The 23130-nt window shown below is 46.9% G+C and overlaps 1 protein-coding gene across 6 annotated transcripts in view; it reads left to right on the top strand.

The window, feature by feature from the left end:
- The window catches only part of R3HDM2 (R3H domain containing 2), a 2186793-nt gene that overhangs the window by 1849843 nt on the left and 313820 nt on the right, over positions 1 to 23130 (top strand). For all 6 annotated transcript variants that reach the window (XM_069653574.1, XM_069653576.1, XM_069653575.1 and 3 more), the window contains one exon: positions 608 to 708. In XM_069653574.1, coding sequence (XP_069509675.1) covers positions 608 to 708 — 101 coding nt within the window. The remainder of the gene's footprint in view (positions 1 to 607; positions 709 to 23130) is intronic.

Raw genomic sequence — 23130 nt, 5'->3', positions numbered from 1 at the left:
CAGCAGTTCTTGGGCTCACAGAAGGTGTCACGAAGGTCGTCGTGTGGAGCGTAGGCATCGTGCATGCATCCGCATATATTAAGGAAAAGATCGGAGTTTTCGGTCGTTGCGGTCGAAACGCCAGGTAGCCTACCTTTGGGCAGGAGGAAGCTCCTGCTTCACTCCCAGCTCCAGGACTGCTCCTGCAGTGGAAGGTGGGGACCCTTGTCCTCGGGGTGCCGTGTGCTAGAGGTGTAGTGTTCTGTAGGAACTTTATTACAAAAAAAGCAAATGCAGTTAGCGTACAGCACCCCTGCATATAAATGTACTTCCTTAAGCCACACATACACACTTTAACTTTCTTTGGGGAATCTCATGACATACACAGGAAAAGAAAATCTAAAATATGAATCCATATTCGGGTTACTCTTCACTGTGTGCTGGAGCCATTGTTTGAATACATAGAAAGTAGCCTATCGAAGGAAACTCTGCTTCTGCTTGTGTATTGGGACTGAGAAGCTTACATAGTTGCTACTCCATTGGGGAGGAATATAGCGCAGGCCCTTTGGCGTCTCATTTGTTAGAGAAAAATCAGCCTTCCCTTACCCAGATCTCCTTTCTTTTTCAGCCCTTCAGTGGGGTTTCTTCAGCCACCAGGATCGGAGCAGTACCAAATGCCACCATCTCCCACCCCATGTAGCCCTTCTCAAATGCAGCCACAGTATTCAGGTAAGAATGTCTTTTGATCTCTCTCTTCTTTGAGATGGTGCACGCAATGTAGTATCTGGCATTTATACAGTGCATAGCACAACCTTATTATTCTTGCACTTTGATAACCATGTTGTCATACTCAACCTAAATGTTAATTACATTAACTTGGAATATTTAAGCTAAGTGTCTAAGAGTTCAATGCCATACAGCAATTTTGATATATGATTTTTCCCCTCATAAAATTTCAGGTATGGAATTATGGAAAACGTCCCAAATTGACCATCAATTTTAAGTAGTTGATTCGCACGTGCTGCTGTACAAGCACATCGCCAATCCTGAAATGACCTACCATTTCCAATTTCTCCACCCCATTCTGCCACACAGACAATTTCCTATTGATCGTACATTGCATGATCTTAGTTTTATTCGAATTGACCATGAGGGAATTGTTCTTGGCAAAATCAGCAAATGTGTTAGTTAATAAGGCGTTGTAAGCCTGTTGGGGTGAGATCAAAGAGGAGGAAATCATCCGTGTAAGCCAACCGATCAAGTTTGTGATTCCAATTTAGGAGATACAAATGCATGGGTCTCAATCGGGGAAGTCATTTCACCAAAATGCCTTGGGTAGCGGAAGTGACATCACTCGGCTGTTGACCTCTGATGACAACACAGGAAGTGATGTCGTTTGACTGCATCCCAAAGTGACATCACAGGAAGCGAGGGAATATGACCCTTCACCCCTTGACAAAACAGGAAGTGGCATTACACAGCATTGTTTCGAAGTACACTACAAAAATGTGGTTACAATATCACTGTAAAGTGATATACATTTCATACAAGAATGGATCACCATATGTATCGTTAATATCAATGTGTATAGGCCCATATTACCAAATTACTTTGAATGCAAGCAGACGTCCAAGGCCAAACGATAATGATGTGTTATTATACAGCACTTCTGCTTAAGAGCTTCATAGAGAACAAATATACATACAATATCACCCAACCTGTGTTGGTACTCATTTATCAACCTCAGCAGGAGGAAAGGCTGAGTTGACCTTGCCGGGATTGAACATCCAGCCTGCAGATCACACTCACATTGCAGCAGCAAGCCCTCAATCCACTGAGCTATTTTACCAGCTGTAGCTGTCAGAAACAAAGCACCACATGCTACTGGCCACAGCCCAAGAATCTCCATTTTTTTTTGTTTTAAAGATTTTTTAAAAGATTTTTATTTTTAGGGGTATCAAAGGAGACCACAGTGGTAGCAAGGGAGACCTCGGGGGTCCCATGTGTGATCCCTAAGTGATGTCCCTGGTCTCAATATATTCTCCAATATCCGAGAACAATCCTTCATGATCCAAACTAATCTGGATCTTGGAGAGATTGTAAAGAGCAATAATGAGTCTGAGTAAACCCTCTGGGATCTACCAAATCGCTTAACTTCTCTCACAATAATCCTCTACCTTATCAAATGCGGAGGACAGATCAATTGTAGCCACAAACAATTGGTCAGAATTGTTTGTCCATGTCTGCATTTGCATACATTTTAAAATAAAACCATTCAAATTAGTTTCGAGGAGCTTTCTAAAACCGGTTTGCCATTTCTGGAGCCTACTGGTATCTTTAACCCATTTTTCCAGGTGAATTAATAGCAAAAAGGCAAATACCTTCGTATCTGCATCCAAAATAGCTAGGGGCAGATAGTTTTTGGGGTCGTCACAGGGGTCCTTTTTGTATATGGGAACTACATAAGCAATTTGCCAAGAGATGGGCATAATAGCCGTAGCCGCGATTTGTTTAAAATAAATAGTAAGTATTGTGGACCACACTGCTGGGGCTATCCTTGAAGAGGATATTGCACCATTAGGCTCCGGGGCTCTAGAATTACTAATGTGCATAATAATCTCATAGATGCATTCCTCATCAAAGGACAAATTCCAGCTGTCTCAAATATTGGGACTCTAAATTAGTGGCAATAGATAACTTCACCCCAAACACATGTTAATGGTGCTCAACTCGTAGTTCTGCCACACCGTTCAGTTGTTTACTTGGTTGAGTAGAACACACTGGATTAATCTCTCGCCAAAAGGCAGAAATATTTGTACCCCTGAATTAGGTGCAAAAGTTTTTCCGCATCCCTTTGTTAAAAGTTTGCACAATTAATTTTCCTCCAATAAGAGAATGCTTGTCTAGCCTTTTAATCAAAATGATGTCCTTCTCATGGCCCACGCCAAATAATCTCTTAATAGACGCAACTGTGGCTTTCAGCGCCTGCTTTTTACCCACAACCATCTATTATAAAGCATTGCAAATGGCGCGACCTCGAAAATAATTATTTGCAGACACAACTCCCCAATATAAAAATTTAAAAAGCCTTCAGTCAGGTGCACAAACGTTTCAAGTTTCCATTCCAGGGTGGTACTGTATATGGTAGAAGATAATTGAACGTTAAACCGAGACATTTTCCCTCTATTCCATGCAATATGATTAGAAGCTGAATTTGCAACTAAATTAGTTGACATTTCTCCCCCTTCTCAATTAGGAACTCAAATTCACAAGTTATTATATCATGATCACTGAGTGCTGATTGAACTACTTCCAAAGCATTGCAGAAGGAAAAAAGGTAGTTATCCACAAAGATGTAATCCGGTACCAGGTGTTATGACATGGAAGATCCCCTTGAACAGCTCCCTTCAACATCTGCAAATCTAGTCCCCCAAACCAACACATCCACTTCCTTCAGGACCACCCCTTCTCGTTTTCCCTAGAAGAAGCTGGGCTAGGTAGTCAACATTCAAAGAGTCTTCATTCACACAAGTAGAGTTAAGATCCCCACCCATCAGTACCAACCCCCCACCTGTTTTTGCCAACCACTCACTAATAAAATCTGACAGTTTCTAAAACCTGAGCAATGGGACAGATCCCCAAATACCAATACATATACAGTATCAACAATGTTCTAAATACACCATTGAAAAACAGGTTGACCTGCACTGCCAATACTCCTTTAGTGGTGTCAAAGGTTTGAGTCAGCCTTAGACCAGCACCAGAGTTCAATAAAATCATAAGCCCTCCAGAGGGACTAACTCGGTTGCCCTTAGTAGCCGGCTGACACTGCATGGTAACCGTCCAATCCGGGGCATTTGATTAGCCAAGTCTCCTGAAGCCAAATTATGCAATACTTCCTGAGATAAAGCCCCAGAGTATTGCTTGTAAAAAATGTCACATAGCCGCATGGGTTCTATGATAGAATACGATTGGCTAAAGATGCAGATTTAGTGATTGAGACTACTCGCCCTCTGCTCCGTTCAAAGACCAATCCTGATTCTCAGATTGATGTAACAAACCATTCCCAATCTTCTGAACCTCTCTGCCATTTTGGGACCGTCCGTTAACAGAAGTAATCAAATCTTTGGGGGTGCACTTCACGAGACAGAGCGGGTCATTATACCCTTAATCTGATTCTAGGGACATATGGGTATATCGTAACCCAACTGCCTCAAGGGACTAGATTCCTTTAGGATACACTTGTACACCATTTTTTAACTAACCTCAACCACAGCTGCATCAGTTCTATTTTCAGCCACATCTTTAACTTGTGTTTTGATCCTGAATTTAATTCATAGTTGTTCTTTAGATCTTAAAACTTCAGGTAGGATTTTTCTTTAATGGGGGCCCCAGCATTTCCAATGACTGTTTTGTGACCCTGGCCTATTTTTAGTGACTGCAGTTCTTTAGAACTCCACTAGTGTTATTCGCTTTGTTGGGGGCACCTTTTTAGTTATTAAGGCTACCAGTGCAAGGGCATGGGGACCCTCCCCCCACCGCCCACTGGTGGTACTGACACCTTGACCAGTACTATTCCAGGGAAACATGTTACACTGTTCTTTTTAATTTAAGGGTATTTTCCCTTAATTAATGCACCTATTAAGGGAAAAATAGTCCCAGTCTGGTAGGTGGTACCTTATTTGCACCTTTTTGAGTGCACTCCTTTGTACCTTTATTTGTATCTTGTGCTAGCCATTTCAACAGTATAGTAGTCAAAATGGCTAAACTTATTAAGTCATGTCTTTCCTGGATGTCTTCTGCCCGGAAGGGTTAACAGTTGCCATGTATGATTGCAGATCCTGATAAGGAGCCTTTGTGTATCCCAGAACTGGTTTGGACCAAGCAGGGAGTCCTAGGCCCCAGTGTAATGTTGTGACTGCGGGTGGGCTGAATATCCATATTTGGATAGCCACTGTCACAGATGGCCTCAATAACACAGCTACTCTCGAAGACGGTTCAACATTTTTATTAAAGGTTTTTGTAGGGTTCCACCAAGGGCCGTCCCGCTCGCTCGTCAGCCCCAGGTCTCGCTTCACCATAGCCCAGACATAATTTCCAAGGTGGTCACTAGAGATTGGTAACCCCTCATCTTCAAGTTCTGGCTCGCTAATGGTGAGGGCCTAAAGGCATTTGCTTTACCTCTTCCTCTGGGTCACCTAGACTAATCTTAACTTGGGAGTCCCACAAGCAGAATGATCTTGAGAACTGATGCCGTCCAGTCACCCAGGTCTCACTCTTGTATGTTGCTCTCGCCCTCTTGTACTGCTTGCCCTGATGTGCTTTCCTTCTTTTCTCTTCCTCCTACTCTCCTCCCTCTTTACTCCTCACTCTCTTCCCATTTCAGCCTCTCTTCCTTTAATGTTCTTCCTTCTCACGTCTACACCTACTCTCCCCTCTCTACTACCACTACTCTTCACTCCCCTCTCTCTACTCGGATCAGGGTTGGAAGCCTGTGACGTACATTTTCAAGGGAGAAAAAAAGACAAAAGACTGGAGATAATTTTTCTGAAATAACCTTCTGTCTTTTCTCCCCTGAACATTTCCGACTTGGCCAAACACCAACCCCCACCCACCCCCCACTGCCACAACCACCACCACCCTGACCACCCTACTCCCACCCATAATTACCTCGCGGCAGCACACTTCGCTGTGTGCCGCAAACTCACTGTGTGTCTGGAACGCCTGTTCCCTTCCACTTCCGTGAGCGGGAACCGGCACTGCAGGGTCCTTTTTGTTTTTTTCTTCTTTTTGGGATCGGATGCGGGGGACACCACCGCAACCTCTGCTTACAATATAGTGAACAAGGGTGCGGGGGACATTAGCACCGAATGGGGGATTTGGTTGAACTTTTCTGCCGTTCGGAATTTTGAAACGGCGGAAATACGCCCAAATCTCCCATGTGGACTTTTTGGGTGATTCCGAGATACAAATGTCTCTCAGGGACACATCCGAGTAGCATCTGGGATGATTCTGCAAATGAAGTATTATCTGGTGGTGGGTGGTTAGTAAATCAGTCCTGATAAACAAAAAATATACACAAAATTTCATCAAGTACATAGCCTAGGCCGTTTGCCCTGACAACAGGCCATACCCCAATTAATGGAGACCTTGTGCGTTGACTCCCTTCCTACTTAACACAGCCGCCTTTTCCTGCTGAGTACTTACCAGGTCTGTTTCTCTTACCTTACTACAAATGTGGCCAGGAGAGAAGTTTTACATTGCTCCTCCTCTCCTTAGGCATACCACAGGGCTCTGTACCTATGTATCACTGGACACAATTCTATTCAGACTCTGGTCTGTGAGTATCCTTGTGTCAAAGGCAATCCTTACCAACTTATATGCAGGACTGCTTACTTTCCTTGTGTCCGACAGCTGGCTCAATGCTTTACATAGCAGAGTTCATAATGATTCCACCATAGATATAATCACAACGCTTTATATACTTGAACTTGAAGGTCTACCAACTGAAGGATCATTCTAGCAGCTGCTTTTCATCCTGTATCCTTCTCATACCAGCCCTTGAACTCTACTAGACCCTATTACTTTGTAGTCAAATACTGTTGTGTGGTCAGATGGATTTCTAGGTGGCCTGATGGTAGATAGGAGTCCACCCTAATTATATTGAGCAGGGAAATCAGGTTTGCCAAAACCCAATCATGGTATGTGTTTGAGCAGTCAAGACTTATTTTCAGGAGAGTCCCCCCAGTATGATATGATATGATAAGGCATTTGTAACGCGCCTATACACAAGTGTTTCAAGGCGCGATGAGGCAGGGAGGGGGGAACAAGGGGAAGACAGACAACGATCCTACTAGGCCAGGTGTCATTCAGATCGCGCAAGTGCAGGGGTAGGGGGAAGGGAGAGGTGCATGGGGAAGGGGAGGGGGGGGAAGTGCAGTACAAGGTAAGTAGAATAAATAAATAAAAGGGCCAGCTGGTGGCAAGTGCAAGGTAAGTGCAGAACAAGTGCTGGGAAGGGGGGGCTGTAGGGATACAGAGACAGTCCCGCAGTGCAGGGGTTGCCAGGGAGGCAGTGCAAGTGGAGAGTGGCTGGGCCCAGGACCGAGGTCGGTGACAGTGGCCCAGTTGCAGATTCAGTGCAGTTTCAGCGAAGAATTAGCAGGGGAGAGGGAGAGAGAAAGCAGAAGCAAAGATCAAGGTTTTGAGGTGCTTCCGGAACAGGAGATGGTTCTCCTCAAGTTTCAGGGGGGCAGGAAGGCTGTTCCAGAGGGAGGCCCCTGCCGCGGAGAGAGATCTACCCCCAGCTCGTTGCTTCGAGAAGCGGCTGACCCTGAGGGAGTTGGAGACGGATGAGCGAAGGGCTCGGGAAGGAAGATATTTAGGAAGAGAGAGTTGAAGGTATTTAGGCCCCAGGCCCCAGAAGGCCTTGTGGACAATGCAGAGGGTTTTGAACTTTATCCTCGCAGCCACTGGGAGCCAGTGTAGAGATTTCAGTTCTGGAGAGATACGGTCCCTGGGCTTGAGGCCAAGGACAAGTCTCGCAGTTCTGTTCTGGATGAGTTGCAGAGGGCGGAGTGTGGAGGCAGGCAGATTAAGATAGAGGCTGTTACAGTAGTCCAGCTTTGAGAGAACCAGGGCTCGGGGGAAGGAGAGGAAGGGAAGAATACCTCTGAGGAGGTGCAGCTGGTAGTGTGACTTCTTAGAGACGTCAGATATATGAGGAGAGAAGGAGAGTGTGGAGTCGAAGATAACCCCGAGGTTTTTTGCCTTGCAGGTAGGAGCAGGAATAGGGCCAAGAGAGGCCGGCCAGAGAGCTGCAGGGAAGGAGGGAGTGGGTGTGCCGATGAGCAGAATCTCAGTTTTACTGGCATTAAGGCAGAGGTCATTGGCGGCACACCATTCCTGGATAGCAGACAGACAGTCAGAGATGAGGGAGGGAGAGGAGGAGGCCGAGGGTAGCCTGAAAATGAGCTGGCTATCGTCCGCATAGCACTGAAAGTTGGTGCAGAGAGCGGCGATGCGGTGGGCAAGGAGTGCCAGATACTGGTTGAACAGCCAGGGGGAGAGATTAGATCCCTGGGGGACACCACAGGTGGAGAAAAAGATGTCAGAGAGGAAGGACCCGAGTTGGACCTGGGAGGGTCGATTGGAGAGGAAAGAGGTCAGCCACGCCAGAGCCTGACCAGTGATACCCAGGTTATCACGGAGACGGTTGAGCAGGATGGCATGGTTGACCGTGTCAAACTCTGTTTGTCATGGCTCTGAATAATTCAGTTTAGACCGTCTTGTATAAATATACAGATATTTCTGTATCTAGCAGGTAATATTATCACGCAACACTCTGATACAAATGTATACATTAACCATAGGTTGTAATGTATGTCAAATAACTTGTTCAGCAGAGCAGGTAAGTCATCTTAAGAAGTGCAAACCCTCAGATGAATGGGGTTTTGTGCCCAAAAGTCACAAGTCCACAATGCTTCTCACCAGAATGGCGCCTTTGCAGGTAGGTTTGACTAGGCTTGTGTTCTTCAACTATTTTACAAAAGGTAAGTAAATGTTTTCTTGTATTCCAGACCCAAGGCTAACCCAAGGGCAGGATACTTGCTCCAAATTTGATGACCAAAAAGTGAGTGGAATGGAAAAGGTGATGGAGGGACATGTTCCCAATGTTATCTGGTGGAGGACAGGGGGGTGGGCACAGATATACTGCGTTTACTTGTCCCCCCTCCCCTCCTGACTCAGTTTTTCCAAAATGTTTTGGATCGTCTGGCGGTTGCTGGGGGCTCAATCTTCTGCCGTTGGTTCTGGTGAGAGGTGCCCTGGTGTTGCAGGTTCCCTGATTGTTCTGGTTGGTGGAGTTGCAAAATGCAACCTCTGTCAAAGAAATGCAAGAAACAGACGTAGACCTCCTTGTGACACTTCACAAGTTGGAGAAAGGCGGGTTCTAGCGATGGTCTCTGCGGACAGGCATCCTTCCAGTCATGGTGACAGATGCTGCTCCAGGACAGGATCCCTTGACGCTGAAATTCGGGGAGAAGGCAATTTATGGCTCACATATGCTGGCAAGCACCGCAATTCTGGAAACCGTGTGGAACAGAAACTCTTCTGGCGACGTAGCCCACAGGGAAGGATGCAGGGCCACTTGAGGAGTCTTCTTCTGATCTTCAGCAGGCTGCTGTTCTTTGGGGGATTCTTGGCTCTGAAGAAATACCTGCGCTGGCAGCAAGTCCAAGCCCACCAATGCTAAAGATCTGCATCATTCAAACTGCCAGTTGTTGCTCAATCAGGGACAGCTACTTGTAACACATTTGCCCCACACCTAGACTCTGGCACCAGACAGTCCCATCCCCTTCCTGTAAAAAAAAAAAGAAAAAAAACAAGCACACGCGCACACACACACCATGTTATGTTGTTAATAGGTCTTGTAAAGTGCAATCCTTCCCCAATTAAGGCTTTGTTGCTGTAGAGAAACTGAGAAAAGGGAAAAACTGGGAAGAAAGGAGAGCAAACTAGAAGAGAAGAGTTTTAAGATGTTGACAGAAAATGAGATGTCTTTCCGTTGCATGTAATGATTGAGGGAGTTTATTCCAGAGAACTATTCCGCCACTGAGAAGGCTCTTCCACCCGTGAGTGTTTAAACCTTGGCACTTGAATCAAAAGTGCATGGTCTGATCTTAGAGCACGGGAAGGGATATATGGTCGGAACTTCTCCTGGAGGTACTCTGCACCAGTGCAAAAAAGGCACAGAGACCAATACAGAGTTGCTTGAACTCAATACAGCAGGCAACAGGGACCCAGTGGAGGGAGCGCAGAACTAGTGCGATTGTGGTTCTCACGGGGGTCTTAGTAGCTGCAGATTTCTGCAAAACTTGCAGATGATTGAACAGAAAAGGGGGTTGGGCCAGATAATTGGATTAATCAATAACCCCCAGGATGCAAGATGCCACCACTGGGTCATTTGCACGGCCCAGTAAGAATGGGAGAAACGTGTGTAGAATTCTCAGTTTGGAATACCCACTACCATGCTGACCTGGGCCTCTGAAGAGAGATTTTACCACTGAGGTCCTTACCCACAATCACTGCATTAGGGTGGGGTCTGAGAGGGCTCGTCCAAAATGCCAATTTCCAGAACGAAATAGCAGAAAAAGAACCAACCACTAGAACGTTTGATTTGTCTGAATTCAGCCTCCGCCAATTTTGATTCATCCAGTTCCCCACGGATTCCAGGCAGCAACTAAGATGAACAGCTGCATCAGCTGCGGCCAGATCGAGACGCGTTGTGTATCGTCGGCGTACGAACAGCAACGGAACCTGTGGGACTGGATATGTTTGGCCAAAAGCTTCAATGTAGACATTAAACAGAGTAGGAGACAGAGCAGAACCATGGGGAAGCCCACAGGAAATAGAAACGGGATCAGATTGAAAAGGATATATGTCATTTATAAGGTGCCTGTGCACAAGTGTTTCTAGGTGTGACAAGACAAGGGAGGGAAGACAGAGGGAGGACAAGACAAAAGATCTTACTAGGCCTTGTGTCATTCAGATCATGCAAGTGCGATGACGTAAAGTGCATGGGAAAGGGAGGAGGGGGGGGAGTGCCAGGGATTGGGAAGGGGGAAGTGTAATCAGAGCAGCGCGGCTCTGGGTAAGTGCAAGGAGGCAGTGGATTGTGGGGTTACAGACACAGCCCTTAAATACACAGAAGGCCCAGAGGCAGTGGAGGGGAAACAGATAATGGAGGAGCCTGGTACCCATTAAGAGACTGAGGGTAGTCAATCAACTAGTTATCGCAGCAGACAGCAGGGGAGAGAGAGCGAGAAAGCAGAGGAGAAAAGGAAGGTCTTCAGCTGCTTCCAGAACTTTAGGTTGTCTGGCTCAAGTTTGAGAGGGCCAGGGAGGCCATTCCAGAGGGGAGTATCTGCAGAGGAGAGAGAGCTACCTCCCACTCTCTGACTGACCCTCATTTTGAGGTAGCTGAGCGAAGGGCTCGAGAAGGAAGGTATTTTGGGAGAGAGAGTTGGAAGTAGTATGGCCTCCGGCCCCAGAAAGCCTTGTGGTCAATGCAGAGGGTCTTCAACTTGATCCTTGCAGCCACCGGGAGCCAGTGAAGAGATTTCAGGGCTGGAGAGATACAGTCCGTGGGCTTGAGGCCAAGGACCATTCTAGCAGTCCTGTTCTGGATTAGTTGCAGAGGGTGGAGAGTAGAGGAAGGTAGATTGAGAATGAAGCTGTTGCAGTAGTCCAGTCTAGAGAGAACCAGCACTCTGGAGATGGCGCGCTTCTGAGGGAAAGTGAGAAAGGGAAGAATACAGCCGAGGGGATGCAGCTGGTAGTGGGCCTTCTTGGCAAGGTCTGTGATGTGAGGAGAGAAGATGAGTGGAGTGGAATATGACACCAAGGTTTTTAGCTTCACAGGAGGGCAAAGGAAGAGGGCCCAAGGAGGGCGGCCAGAGTGAAGGATCTCTATCTTACTGGCATTGAGGCAGAGATCGTTTGAGGCGCATCAATCCTGAATCGCGGATAGACAGTCACGAATGAGCGAGAGAAAAGGTTGAAGGGAGCCTGAAAGAGCGGAGTGTCATCCACATAAAACTGAAATTTAGAGAAGGTAGGGATAAGGTGGGCCAAAGGGGCCCGGCAAACATTGAAGAGCCAGGGTGAGAGGATAGAGCCCTGGGAACACCACATGTGGGGAGAGAGGTGGTAGAGAGAAAGGACCCAAGTTGGACCTGGGAGGGTCGGTCCAGGAGGAAGAAGGTCAACCACTCCAGGGCCTGATCCATGATGCTCAGGTTCTCACAGAGTTGTTTGATCAGGATGGCGTGATTGACCGTGTCAAAAGCAGAGGAAAGGTCAAGGAGGACGAGGACAGATGGAAGGCTAGAATCAAAAATAGTGAGCAGATCTTCACAGGAGCAGTTTCCATGTCCGTGGCTGCTCTGAAGCCAGACTGATGGTCATGGAGACAACCAACAGATTCAGTGTGGATAGTAAGCTGGGCGATTGCTAGCTTTTCCAAGAGTTTGCCCAGGAAAGGAGTGCTAGAGATCGGGCGAGGATGTATTGAAAGTGCGAGGATGAATGGAAAGTGTTTGTGAGCGACCAGATAGAAAAGACCCAAATGAAGCGACTGATCTGGAAACACCAGCGTTGGACAGTCGGTAGAGCAAGATGGAGTGGTCTATGTTGTCTAAGACGGCGGACAGATCCAACAAAATCAGCTTGCCCACCCCACCTTGGCCTGAGAGCCGAACAAGGTAATCAGCGACTGAGACAAGAACCGACTCAGTATCCCGACCAGGCTGGTAGCCCGACTAGAAAAGGATCGACGAAAGAGGAAAAGGACTGATTAATCGCATCCGTGACTGCAGCAGCAATGGCGGGCAATCATGGTCTTCATACAAAAAGAGGGAAAAGGTCTAGCGGGGTGAGGCTGACCTCATCTTCTGAGTAGCGCTAACAATATCAGCCGGGAGGAAGTGCAGAAAAACCGACCAGGAAGAACCCTACATGTTTACTTTGGAAACGTAATTCTCTAAAGAAATAGGCATGTTTGTGGATGCAGTTTGCTGGTGAATAGCCAGAATCCTGTCTACAAAGTAGACAGAGTGAATGGCACATAGACTGGGGCAGAGCTGCTGCACTTTCATCAGTGGAAGTTGAAGATAGCAATTTAACTAGCTGAAAAAGCGCTTCAGTTTGATTTAGAGCAGCTTCCACATGGTTGGTGAAATAGAGGTGCTTTGCCTTGAAAATAGACTTATGATATTTCCCAAATTCTCAGAATTGAGCCCTCATATTAGGGCAGTACGCAGAGCATCATTTCCGTTCTGACTGCCTAGAAAGGTGATGCAGTTCGGCGAACTGAGATGTAAACCACAATACAGCTGGGCGAGAGCGCACGCAAGAAGATTTCAGAGGGACTAGACTGTCGGCTGTAGGTGTGAAAATCTGATGTACTCTCTAGGTTAGCCATCGAAACTGGCGCGAATGCATGCATAATTTGACCAGAAATGTCAGCGGGATTAGCTATGTGCCATTTGCGCCAAAGAAAGTGATGCACAGAACCGGCAATGCGTGGTGCAGTAGAATCAATGGTAAACGGCACAATAAAATGGTCTGTTTAGAGAACTGGCAGGACTGGAAATTGTGTCATTAAAGACACCAATGAAAAGACAATGTTTAGAGAGTTGCCAAGCTTGTGAGTTGGTTGGTGAACCAGCTGAGGGAGGTCTAAATCCTCCATAGCAGTCATAAAACTAGCAGTAGCCTGATTTTCCAGATCATTAAGATGCAAATAAGTCACCAGTGATGAGGACATTGGCATAGCACAGCTTCAAGTCAGCAGCTAACTCAGCAAACGCTGGGCAGAAAGAAGGGTCAGATGCAGGTGGGTGATTAAACTAATAAAACATGCATAGTTTGTGCTGCTGAGACACGTGAATCAGCAGGCTCTCATAGAAAGAGTGCGAGACAGAGGCAGTATAGTAAACCTAAGCAATGACTGGAAAATCACGGCGAGTCCGCCACCAGAGCGAGACGAGCCTCTGTGCTTACAGAGGTTCTAATAATTATGAGGCAGGGCTTGAACAATATGGGGTCCTGAGGAATCATTTAACCATGACTCGACTATATCTGGCTAGTGCTCATGTAATAGCTTGTAACAGTGAATTGTATGCGCTGGAAGGGAACAGGCATTAACCAAAAAGCACTTGAGCTGAAACACCTTCACCAGGGGCAAAGCCACTGAGGTTGTCAATGCAGTAATAAAATCTATAAGGTAGATTGTCTGCGAGGGAGCAAGGCAGAGCAGTGCCGAAAAAGAGTAGCACTAAATAGGACATACCTGCACAAGAGAAGGCACTGTCCATGGCCTGTCTGATGCAATGAAGAGAACATACGAGTCTGATTTATGCTCAGCTTTGGTGCAAGAGGCTCTCATCCCCTGCACACGTCTACTGCTCTTCCAGCAGAGGACGGACAGACCTATAATGGCACATTGTTTCGCAGGAGCCAATTGGGAGGCTTGTGGCGTACGCCCACTGAGGAAAGATTCAGCCAGTGCATGGCAGTATGCAACTAAATATAAAATAATGGTGACCGCTGAGCACTAGACCTCGGCACACTGCCAGAGAGTGTCCAGGTACCCTCCTGCAGATGCGAAATCGGCTACAAGGTACACAAATAAAATAATAAAAAATAAACTAAGCTGAAAGAAAAAAATGCATGTATTTATGTAAGTGGCAACATAAAAGCAAAAAATGAACTGTGCAGAAAGAATACATAAAAGAAAGGGAAGGGAAACCCCAAAGCCTCAAAGTGATTTAAATATGCATGTGTTCAAACTCTAAACATCATATGATCATATATAATAAAAGGTCAGATGTAGGTTTGTCCAAATATCACCCTACCCTCTTTGCCTGTTACTTATAAAGGAAGCTGTCCCCTTACGCATGCAACAATAAGACTTAAAGTTAATCTTCCAGGCAAACAAAATGTGTATTTGAACAATAACATACAATTAGCTACAGAAAAGGCCCAAGACAGGGATACCACTTTAAAATCATACTTCATGTTGCATACACTAAGAAAATATATACATATAAACAGAAATTAAATTCAATAAGCACTTCCAAAAGCTTCAACATTGAAGCCGTCACCGTGGACCCCAGATCCACCTTCGAGCTTTAAGCCTCAATCGAAGAAAGACTTGAATAGGTCAGAAGGACGTTGTGCCCTTCAGGTACAAATGTTTTGGCATGCCTATTGTCCCTGTGGAGCTCATAGCTGAGGAATCTTGTTTGGAGGACTTGGCTACTTGCCCTAGGGAAGCCAGTGGCTTAGACACTTTGCCTAAAATGGAATCAGCTCCAACTGACACAGCTGCCCATCCACGTGCTGCAAGCAGATGGATGACTTACAGGTTCACTGAATATTTCGGTTGGGGGGGGGTGGGGGGGGAATCTTGCAAATGACATTGATGATCGAACATATATCCTTGACATGGGCCTCTCTTCCCCTCTTCCCCCAAATAATCTGTGCTACCTTTTCATTCAGCACTCAAGAACACCATCTTAGAAAACTGTCAAAAGCCTAATACTACTCCTACTGTCAATAAGGAGTTGGTAAAGGAAAATAGACCATCAGCTATTGATCCTGAATTTGTCTCCAGGCACTGCTGAGAGTTTAGTGCTACAGGCGGCTACTTCAACCGCTAAGATAACTACATATCCATACATCCCACCTGATAGGGAAGGCGAGAAATATGACTTGCTGGCAAAAATGATGTTCTCTGCTGGGAGTTTGTCCCTCATTAGCAGAATATACATTCACTTTGTGGAATATAATCTCCCAAGCACCTGAACATTCCTGCAGGAGAGATGAGGGATGGTGTCAACAATATCATTGGTGATGTGAGGAACCAGGAGCCAAACACTCCAATCCGGGTAAGATTTATCCGACTGCGTTGGTCGCTCTATGGGCTCAAGCACAGTCTTGAGGAGGTTTGCTTGGCTGCGCAAATCTGGATTCGTTCCTGATCCCCAGTCAGACTTCTGGACATGCCCTTGGATGGGTTCAACCTTTTTGGGTCACAGGCTGATGACAGTTTAGAAAAGCTTCAGGCTTCTAAGGTGGCTGAAAAATCCTTGGGAGCAGTCAGCCACAGAAGCAACAGCAGCCACCTTCACAGGCTTGGAGAGAGTGTTCTTTTTGCTTCTACTCTTCTTTAGGTCAAAGAGGTAGAGGTCAGCCTGTTGAAAGAGGCCAAAGGAGATTTCCACGTGGCTCCAGGGGCCCTGGAGTAAGAACAGATCAGGCATTTACCCCCTCACTGCCCTCTGCCACAGCCCCAGCCCCAAAACCACGGAGCGCTTTATGCACAGGACTCCGGTGGGAGGCAGGTTGACCCAGCATCTCGAAGAATGGCGCTACATTACTTCTGATGCTTGGGCACTTCACACAGTGGCCCAAGGGTACTGTCTCCCTTTTTAAATAAATAAATAAAAAAGGCCCCAGATTGTAACGCGAGCAAGCAATCTCTCCGGCAACCAGATTCGCTCCTTCTGCAGGAGATTCTCTGTGTACTGGAAAAAGGTGCTGTTTAAAGGGTGCCTGTAGTGGAGCAAAACCAAGGTTGGTACTCCAACTGTTTTCTGGTTCCCAAGAAAGACCGAGGACAGTGACCCATCTTGGTCCTGAGATGCTTTAACAAGTTCCTGGGGAAGGACAGATTCAAGAAGGTCACTCTTCCACAGATCTTCCAGGCCCTTAAGCTCCAGGACTCGATGGTGTCACCTGATCTTCAAGATGCTTACTTTCATGTGCCTGTATCGGGGGTCCTCCACAAGCACGTAATCGGTACTGGGACAAGGTAATCCACAAAGGAGCATACACTAGGCAAGAAGTAAAGCAGTTGATTACAATTGGGCAAGCACAAATCAAACCGCACAGGGGAACAGAACTGATTGTATATCGACCGCAGTGGGTGGTTTTGTCAGCTCTCACCAGTTAGTCCATTATTTGCATAGTGAGAAACGGTTGCTATTAGTGTTTCAAGTTATTGAACATCCTACTAAGCTGGTTGGCGGGACCACGTCAGTCCCCTATCGCTGGACATGTTAGTTGAAGATGATTGGAGAAAAACAGTCTGGACCACCCCTCTCCTCCCCCCCCCCCACTGTTCATCACCTCCCCTGTGGCGCCACATTCCTTCCCGCTCCACCCCATGAGTTAATTTTAATGTGTAATATGTTATCATGCTGACCTCCAGAACTTTATTTGCTTACCATTGGTCACCACAAATAGGAAAAACACAAGACATCCTAAGTTGGTGGGAAGGGAGACATTCACACGGCATCCGACCATTGAGGGGGCTCGTGCCCAATATACTTGTTGCCTTTTGGGAACACCAAAACTCACCTTTTGATTGGCTCTTTACGGATCTTACCTTCAGCCCACATCCTTCTTCCTAGGCCCACCTGCCAATCGGCAACTTGAAAGCGCTGATCGTGCTGTGAGTCTGCGTCCCGGAACATATTCTTGTAAATGTAATTCCCCCGGTTTCAGCTTGATCCTGTGAGCCTGGCTTGCTGACCTTGTGTCAGCTGGATACATTCCCAGTGACCGCTGTCTCCTGGAAACGGCCAGCCTGCATCTTTCTCCCAATGCCTCAGAGTGTTCGCGCAGTTTGTTATGTGGCCTGCCGTGTAGGACCTGTCTTTGTTAAACTCATGTGGTCCACTTACCTGGGGTTTTCACCCAACACTGGCAGCGCGGAGATGCCCCTCGTGCTATACCAACATATTTAACTTATGCCCCTACCCCTCACCCACATAGTCCCTCATGTCCACCTTCGGTCATCCCACCCCTCTCCTGTGCCTTGGCTTCTCGGGCTGTATGTGTGCCCAATGCACCTTTATTACAGCCTTCAGTGATATCCTGTCCCGTGTACGGGGGTGTGGGGGGTCCCCTCTTGTTCCCATTAATGCCCCAGCTGGTAAGGAAAGCAACCCAGTACAGCGCTGTAGCAGCACCATTCACTACATGCCTATACATCTCAAGCACAGGTATAACCGGAGGTTTGCCATTGGCAGTTCTCACTATCAGGTTTGAGTACTGCCTTTCAGGTTCGCCTCAGCCTGAGGGTCTTCACCAAGTAGATGGTGGTGTTACCGCGAATCCAAGACAGGGAGGGATTCACATCGTTCCCTACATAGACTATTAGTTGATCAGCGCCCGTTCTCCCGAAAAGGCTCTGGAACATCTCAACAACATCTGCCATCCTCTCAACAAACTAGGCTTATCCCTCAATTTCAAGAAGTTCCAAGTGACACCTTCCCAAAAGCTGCCATTCATTGGAGCCGTTCTGGACTCTTACTCAGGCAACGCTTTCCCTCCCGAGTTGAGGGCTCAATGTATCTTGCAGATGGTTACAAGATCTTAAAACGCCCAACGTCTACCGCCTTTTCAATTTTCTCAGGTTGCTGGGCTTCATGGCATCCTACATTTCTCTCTTGCCAGAAGCCCGCCTAAGGATGGTGTTCCCTCCACTGGGCCCTCAGATCCCAGTGGTCGCCGTTCTTAGGCAGGGTAACGGGCCGGCTTCAGGTCCTGAGCTAGGTCACACAAGAGCTCCTGTGGCAGGCCTGCAAGAAGAATGTGATGATAGGGGAACCTTTTTGGCAAAACCCGTCCGGAAATGACGATAGTTATAGATTCTTCTTTCACGGGATGGGGAGCTCACATGAGCGATCTCACAGTCAGTGGACCTTTGGTCCCCATCGGCATCAAGACTACACATAGATCTTTTAGGGCTGAAGGCGATCAGACTGGTGCTGATGGCCTTTTTGCTTTCCACAAAGGGGAACCTTATAATGATATACAACACAGTGGCCATTTATTAACTCAACAAGAGAGGAAGTCACTACCGCTCTGCAGGGATGCAGCTCTGATTTTGGGCACTTTAAAATGGAATCTCTCTATTGGCTGTTCACCTAGCCTGAGAAGAGAACACGGTGGCGGACACTCTGAGCAGCCAGAGTACATTCTCCGATGAGTGCGAGTTAGTTCAATAAGTCCTTCTAGAAATCTTCGCCCTTTGGGGAACCCCTCAAGTGGATCTGTTTGCATCCACTATCAACAGGAAATGTGACATTTTCTGCTGCGCAGAATTTCTTCGAAGAGGAGCTCTGTGGGGACGCGTTAGTAGTGGACTGGAAATTTCCACTCCAGTACGCGTTCCCACTAGTCCCCGTCATTCATGTCATCAGGAGGATGAGGAAATTCGGGAAGTCCTTTATCCTTCTCGCCGCAGATTTGGACAGAACGCACGCAGTACCCGGCCCTTCCTTACATGTCTATTTGCGCTCCTTTCCATCTTACTCAGAGAGTGGACCTACGCGCGCATGGAGGAGGCCATCTTCTTCACCCAGAAATCAGAACTCTGAACCTTCATGTTCGATTTCTTATAGGTTAAGATAGGTTAAGATACAAAGATTGCAACCTCCCAGAAGATGTTATGGAGCTATTGCTTTCGGCCAGAAGACCAACAACAAAAGCACTATAATAAAGATTTGCAGCTGGTGTAGAGCTAAAAATATTGATCCTATTACTTGTGATACACCTGCAGTGCTTTCTTTTTTTCTGCACCTTGCCCATAAAGGGTTGCAGGTGGCTACTGCCAAGGGTTACCAGGCAGCGTTATCCTCCTTTAAACACACGCCACAGCCAGGCTCTTATTTTAAAATACCCATTGTCATTCAGTTCCTTAAGGGACTGACAGATGTTTTCCCACTGGTCCCTTCCTTTATTCCCGGTTTGGGATCTGAACTTGGTACTAACATTTTTGATGGGAGCGCCATTTGAACATCTTCATTTTTGCCCACAAAGGCTATTCACCTGCTGCGCAAATTTTCTAGTAGCCATAACTTCTGCTCACAAAGTGTGTGAGCTGCAAGCTTTATCATGTAAACCTTTAATGCTATATTGCAAGGAGAAGGTAGTCTTGAGGGTTCACCCCTCCTTCCTTCTCAAGGTGGTGTTCGAGTTCCATCAGACACAAAAATGACTTCGACAGTATTTTACCCACCACCTCATCCTTCCAAGGAGGAAGAGAGGTTGCACAGACTTAACCCAAAAAGGGCTTGAAGTTTTTATATTGTTAGGTTAGCAACTATCAGGCAATATAATCAACTCTTTGTTGGTTACACTGAACACAGACTATGACAGGCTGTGACTAAACAAGCCTTGTCACATTGGATCATTCTGTGTATTTCAAAATTGTATTCAATGGTTGGGAAAGGTGTCCCTGAAAATCTGAGGACACGTTTCCAGCAGAGGAGTGACAACCACTTTGGATCTGCAAGGAGGTGTGCCAGTGCAGGACACTGCAGCTTGGTCTTCGATGCACACCTTTTCAAAATATTACTGTCAAGGCACCTTGTCGGGTCAGGATGCCAGGTGTCGGAAAGCTGTTTTACACAGTTTAAATCTGTTTAACAAAATCCACTGGTCCCACCTCCATTTCCAAAACTGCAATGGCAGTCTATCAAAGATGGAGGACACAATCCATTAGAAGAACACATTTACTTACCCATGGTAAGGTTCTTTCTACTGGATGTTCATCGCACAAATTGCCTAACCCTCTGACTGTGTGTGAATATATTAATACTCTTCTCTTTCAACGTTGATGGGGGTTCATATAATCCTCAAGCCGCTTTATGCAGGAAGAGGGAGAAGCGAGAACTGAGGCAACGGGCGCAGTGCATGCTATTTATACTACCGTCAATGTCCCGTCTGAGCGCAGGAATGGATGCCACCGAGGAATGTTGACTCACCACTGCCCAGCACCCTCTGCAGGAGATCAATATATCAAAGAGGAGGAACATCCAGTTGAAAGAACATTACCTTGGGTAAGTAATTTGTTCTTCTTGAGCATTTTTTTAGATCTTAAATTTTAACTGATAGATTTCAATTTTTGCCCTTAAATTATGATGATTTGGGACCCTGCGAAGGATAGAACGGCGGGAGGGGTGGGCCCACAAAGGAGACCAACACACAACCTGAAGGAGAAAATCAGTAACCTGGGCCTGGTGGATGCGTGGCGGGAGATGCAGGTGGTTGCTGGGGGGTATCCCTTTTACTCACATCCTCACCGGTCCCATTCGAGAATAGACTATATCTGGCTGTCAGCCATCATTCTGGGGAGGGCGCTAGACATCTCCATGGGCTCCACCATGCTGTCTGACCATGCCCCCCGGACTATAACCCTGAAAGCAAAGGGCAGACCCCCGGGGCTGTGGAAATGGCGCTACCCAAGGGCTCGCTTCAAAGACTAAGTTCTAGTCCGAGAGATTGAGGAGTAAATGGAAAGCTTTTTCGCTGAGAACTTAGCAGGGGACACAACACTCCACGTTAGGTGGAACGCCTTTAAGGCGACCCTGAGAGGAGTAATAATAGCAATTAAAGCGAGAAGGAACAGGGAATGGAGAGTAGAGGAGGCGCGGCTAGAGGAAGCACTAAGGGGGATAACTGCAAAAATGGGAAAATATCAAACTCAGGCCACCAAAAGGGAGTACAGGCAGTCCGGGGCCAGCTTTCACATCACTTTGGCTTTTCCTGCTGTGCTGAAATTACCGCAATTGTGAAACCGTGAGAGAGTTTTCTGGCACTGTCCTTCATTCAATTTATCTTAGGTCCCATCTCCCATTTACAACCTTGGATGAAGAGTCGGTTTAGACTCGAAACACGTGTCAGGCTACTTTGCAAATAAATCCATCGGACTTATAACCACATCTCACTTCAATTACTTGCAACACATGCCTATATTGCACTCTTGGGCGCAGTGCGACTGAGAATTGCCCGTGCTCTAACTGATCCAGACTCAAGCTGCTGAACGGAGCTTATTATATCTCAGGCAGAAATTTTATATTAAAGCTAATAAGGCAGACGGGTTGCTCTCGAGAATGCTCAAAAAGGAGCAGAATGAAAAGAAAATATTAAAAATCAAGGTGGGGGGGGGGGGGACCACCAGCACCAAAAATGAGGACATTTCAAGGGAATTCACCCGATTCTATTCAGCTCTGTACACATCCGACACTCCGGTGCACTCTTCCCAACTAAGTTACCTAGATAGAGTTAAATTGCCCCGCATAATGCAAGAAGAGATGGAAACACTGGAAAGGGATAATATTACAGAGGATGAGGTTAGGGACGCAATTAGAGCTCTGCATAATTTTATATCGCCGGGCCCGAACGGCTATGTGGTGGAATTCTACAAACGGCATAAGGAAATACTTACCCCTATCTTAACCATGCTCTTTAACCAAATAGGGTGGGATAGCGCAATCACGAGATCTATGGAGGAGGCGAAAGTTGTCGTCATTCACAAAAAGGGCAAGGACCCAACCGAGTGCGCCTCCTACCGCCTCATAGCTTTGATCAATGTTGACTCCAAAATACACGCTAAGATCCTGGCAAAAAGTTTAGATCACCTTGCCCCTAAGCTAGTCCACCAAGACCAATCTGGATTTGTCAGAGGCAGGCAGACCTCTGACAATGTCAGGAGGCTGACCCACTTAATAGAGAAGGCTCACAAGAGAGGAATCCCCGCTCTCCTGATGGCCATTGATGCTGATAAGGCTTTTGATCAGGATGGGTTTCGGCCCCAGATTTATGGACAGGATTAGAGCCAATTAGAGATATCCAACCCTCAGACTAGCTGTGAACGGGCAATTGTCGGACACAGTGCATGTCGAGAGGGGCACTAAGCAGGGGTGCCCACTGTCCCTGATACTGTATGCCCTTCATTTGGAACCATTCCTCGAAGCTGTGCGAGCCAACCACCTCATAACCGGCCTCCTTTTCGTAGGGGAATCACATAAAATAGCTGCATTCGCAAACGATATGATACACTCTCTGGCCCTCTCGAGTACGGCTATACCATCAGTAGAAGCCGAACTAGCGCACTTTGGCAGCGTGGCGGGCCTGAAAATAAACGCCTCTAAAACAGAAATTCTCAACCTTACAGTCCCGACGCCAGCAGCCCACTCCTTGAAGCTCACTTCCCCCTATAGATGGGTGGAGCACTCTCTCACCTATTTGGGAGTAAAATTGTCGACAAAGGTGGATCAGTTGTTCCATGCTAACTATCTGCCATTACTGGAGAAATTAAAGAGTAAGATGATTGACTGGGGCCCCTTAGCGTTTTCTTGTTTAGGACGTATCAACACCCTAAAAATTACTATACTCCCAAAGCTCTTGTACTACTTTGCTGCCTTGCCAGTGCACGTTTCCCCAGCCTTTTTCAGGTCCCTGAATAAAATTACTAGCAGGTTCGTGTGGGCCAATAAGTCCTCAAGGATAGCAGCCAGGGTGATGAGAACTCTGACTGAGCGGGGGGGGCATGGGGCTACCCGACTTTAGGGGGTACTATAGGGTGGCTCAGCTGTAGGTGCTCCGGGACTGGCAAAGAGACGACCGGGGGAAAGTATGGAGGCCCATGGACAGGGCGGTGCTGGGGGAGGATCTCGAGGGGGTCCTGTGGAAGCCGAAACAGGACAGGCCGACTTGTATGTATTGTAGTACAATCCTAGCCCTGGTAGCCCGTACCTGGGATGAGGCGGTGCAGCTGGCCCACCTAACGAT

Source organism: Ambystoma mexicanum, chromosome 3q, assembly GCF_040938575.1.
Source record: "Ambystoma mexicanum isolate Mex_15411 chromosome 3q, UKY_AmexF1_1, whole genome shotgun sequence".
NCBI lineage: Eukaryota > Metazoa > Chordata > Amphibia > Caudata > Ambystomatidae > Ambystoma > Ambystoma mexicanum.
This window is presented reverse-complemented; position numbering and strand designations above follow the sequence as displayed.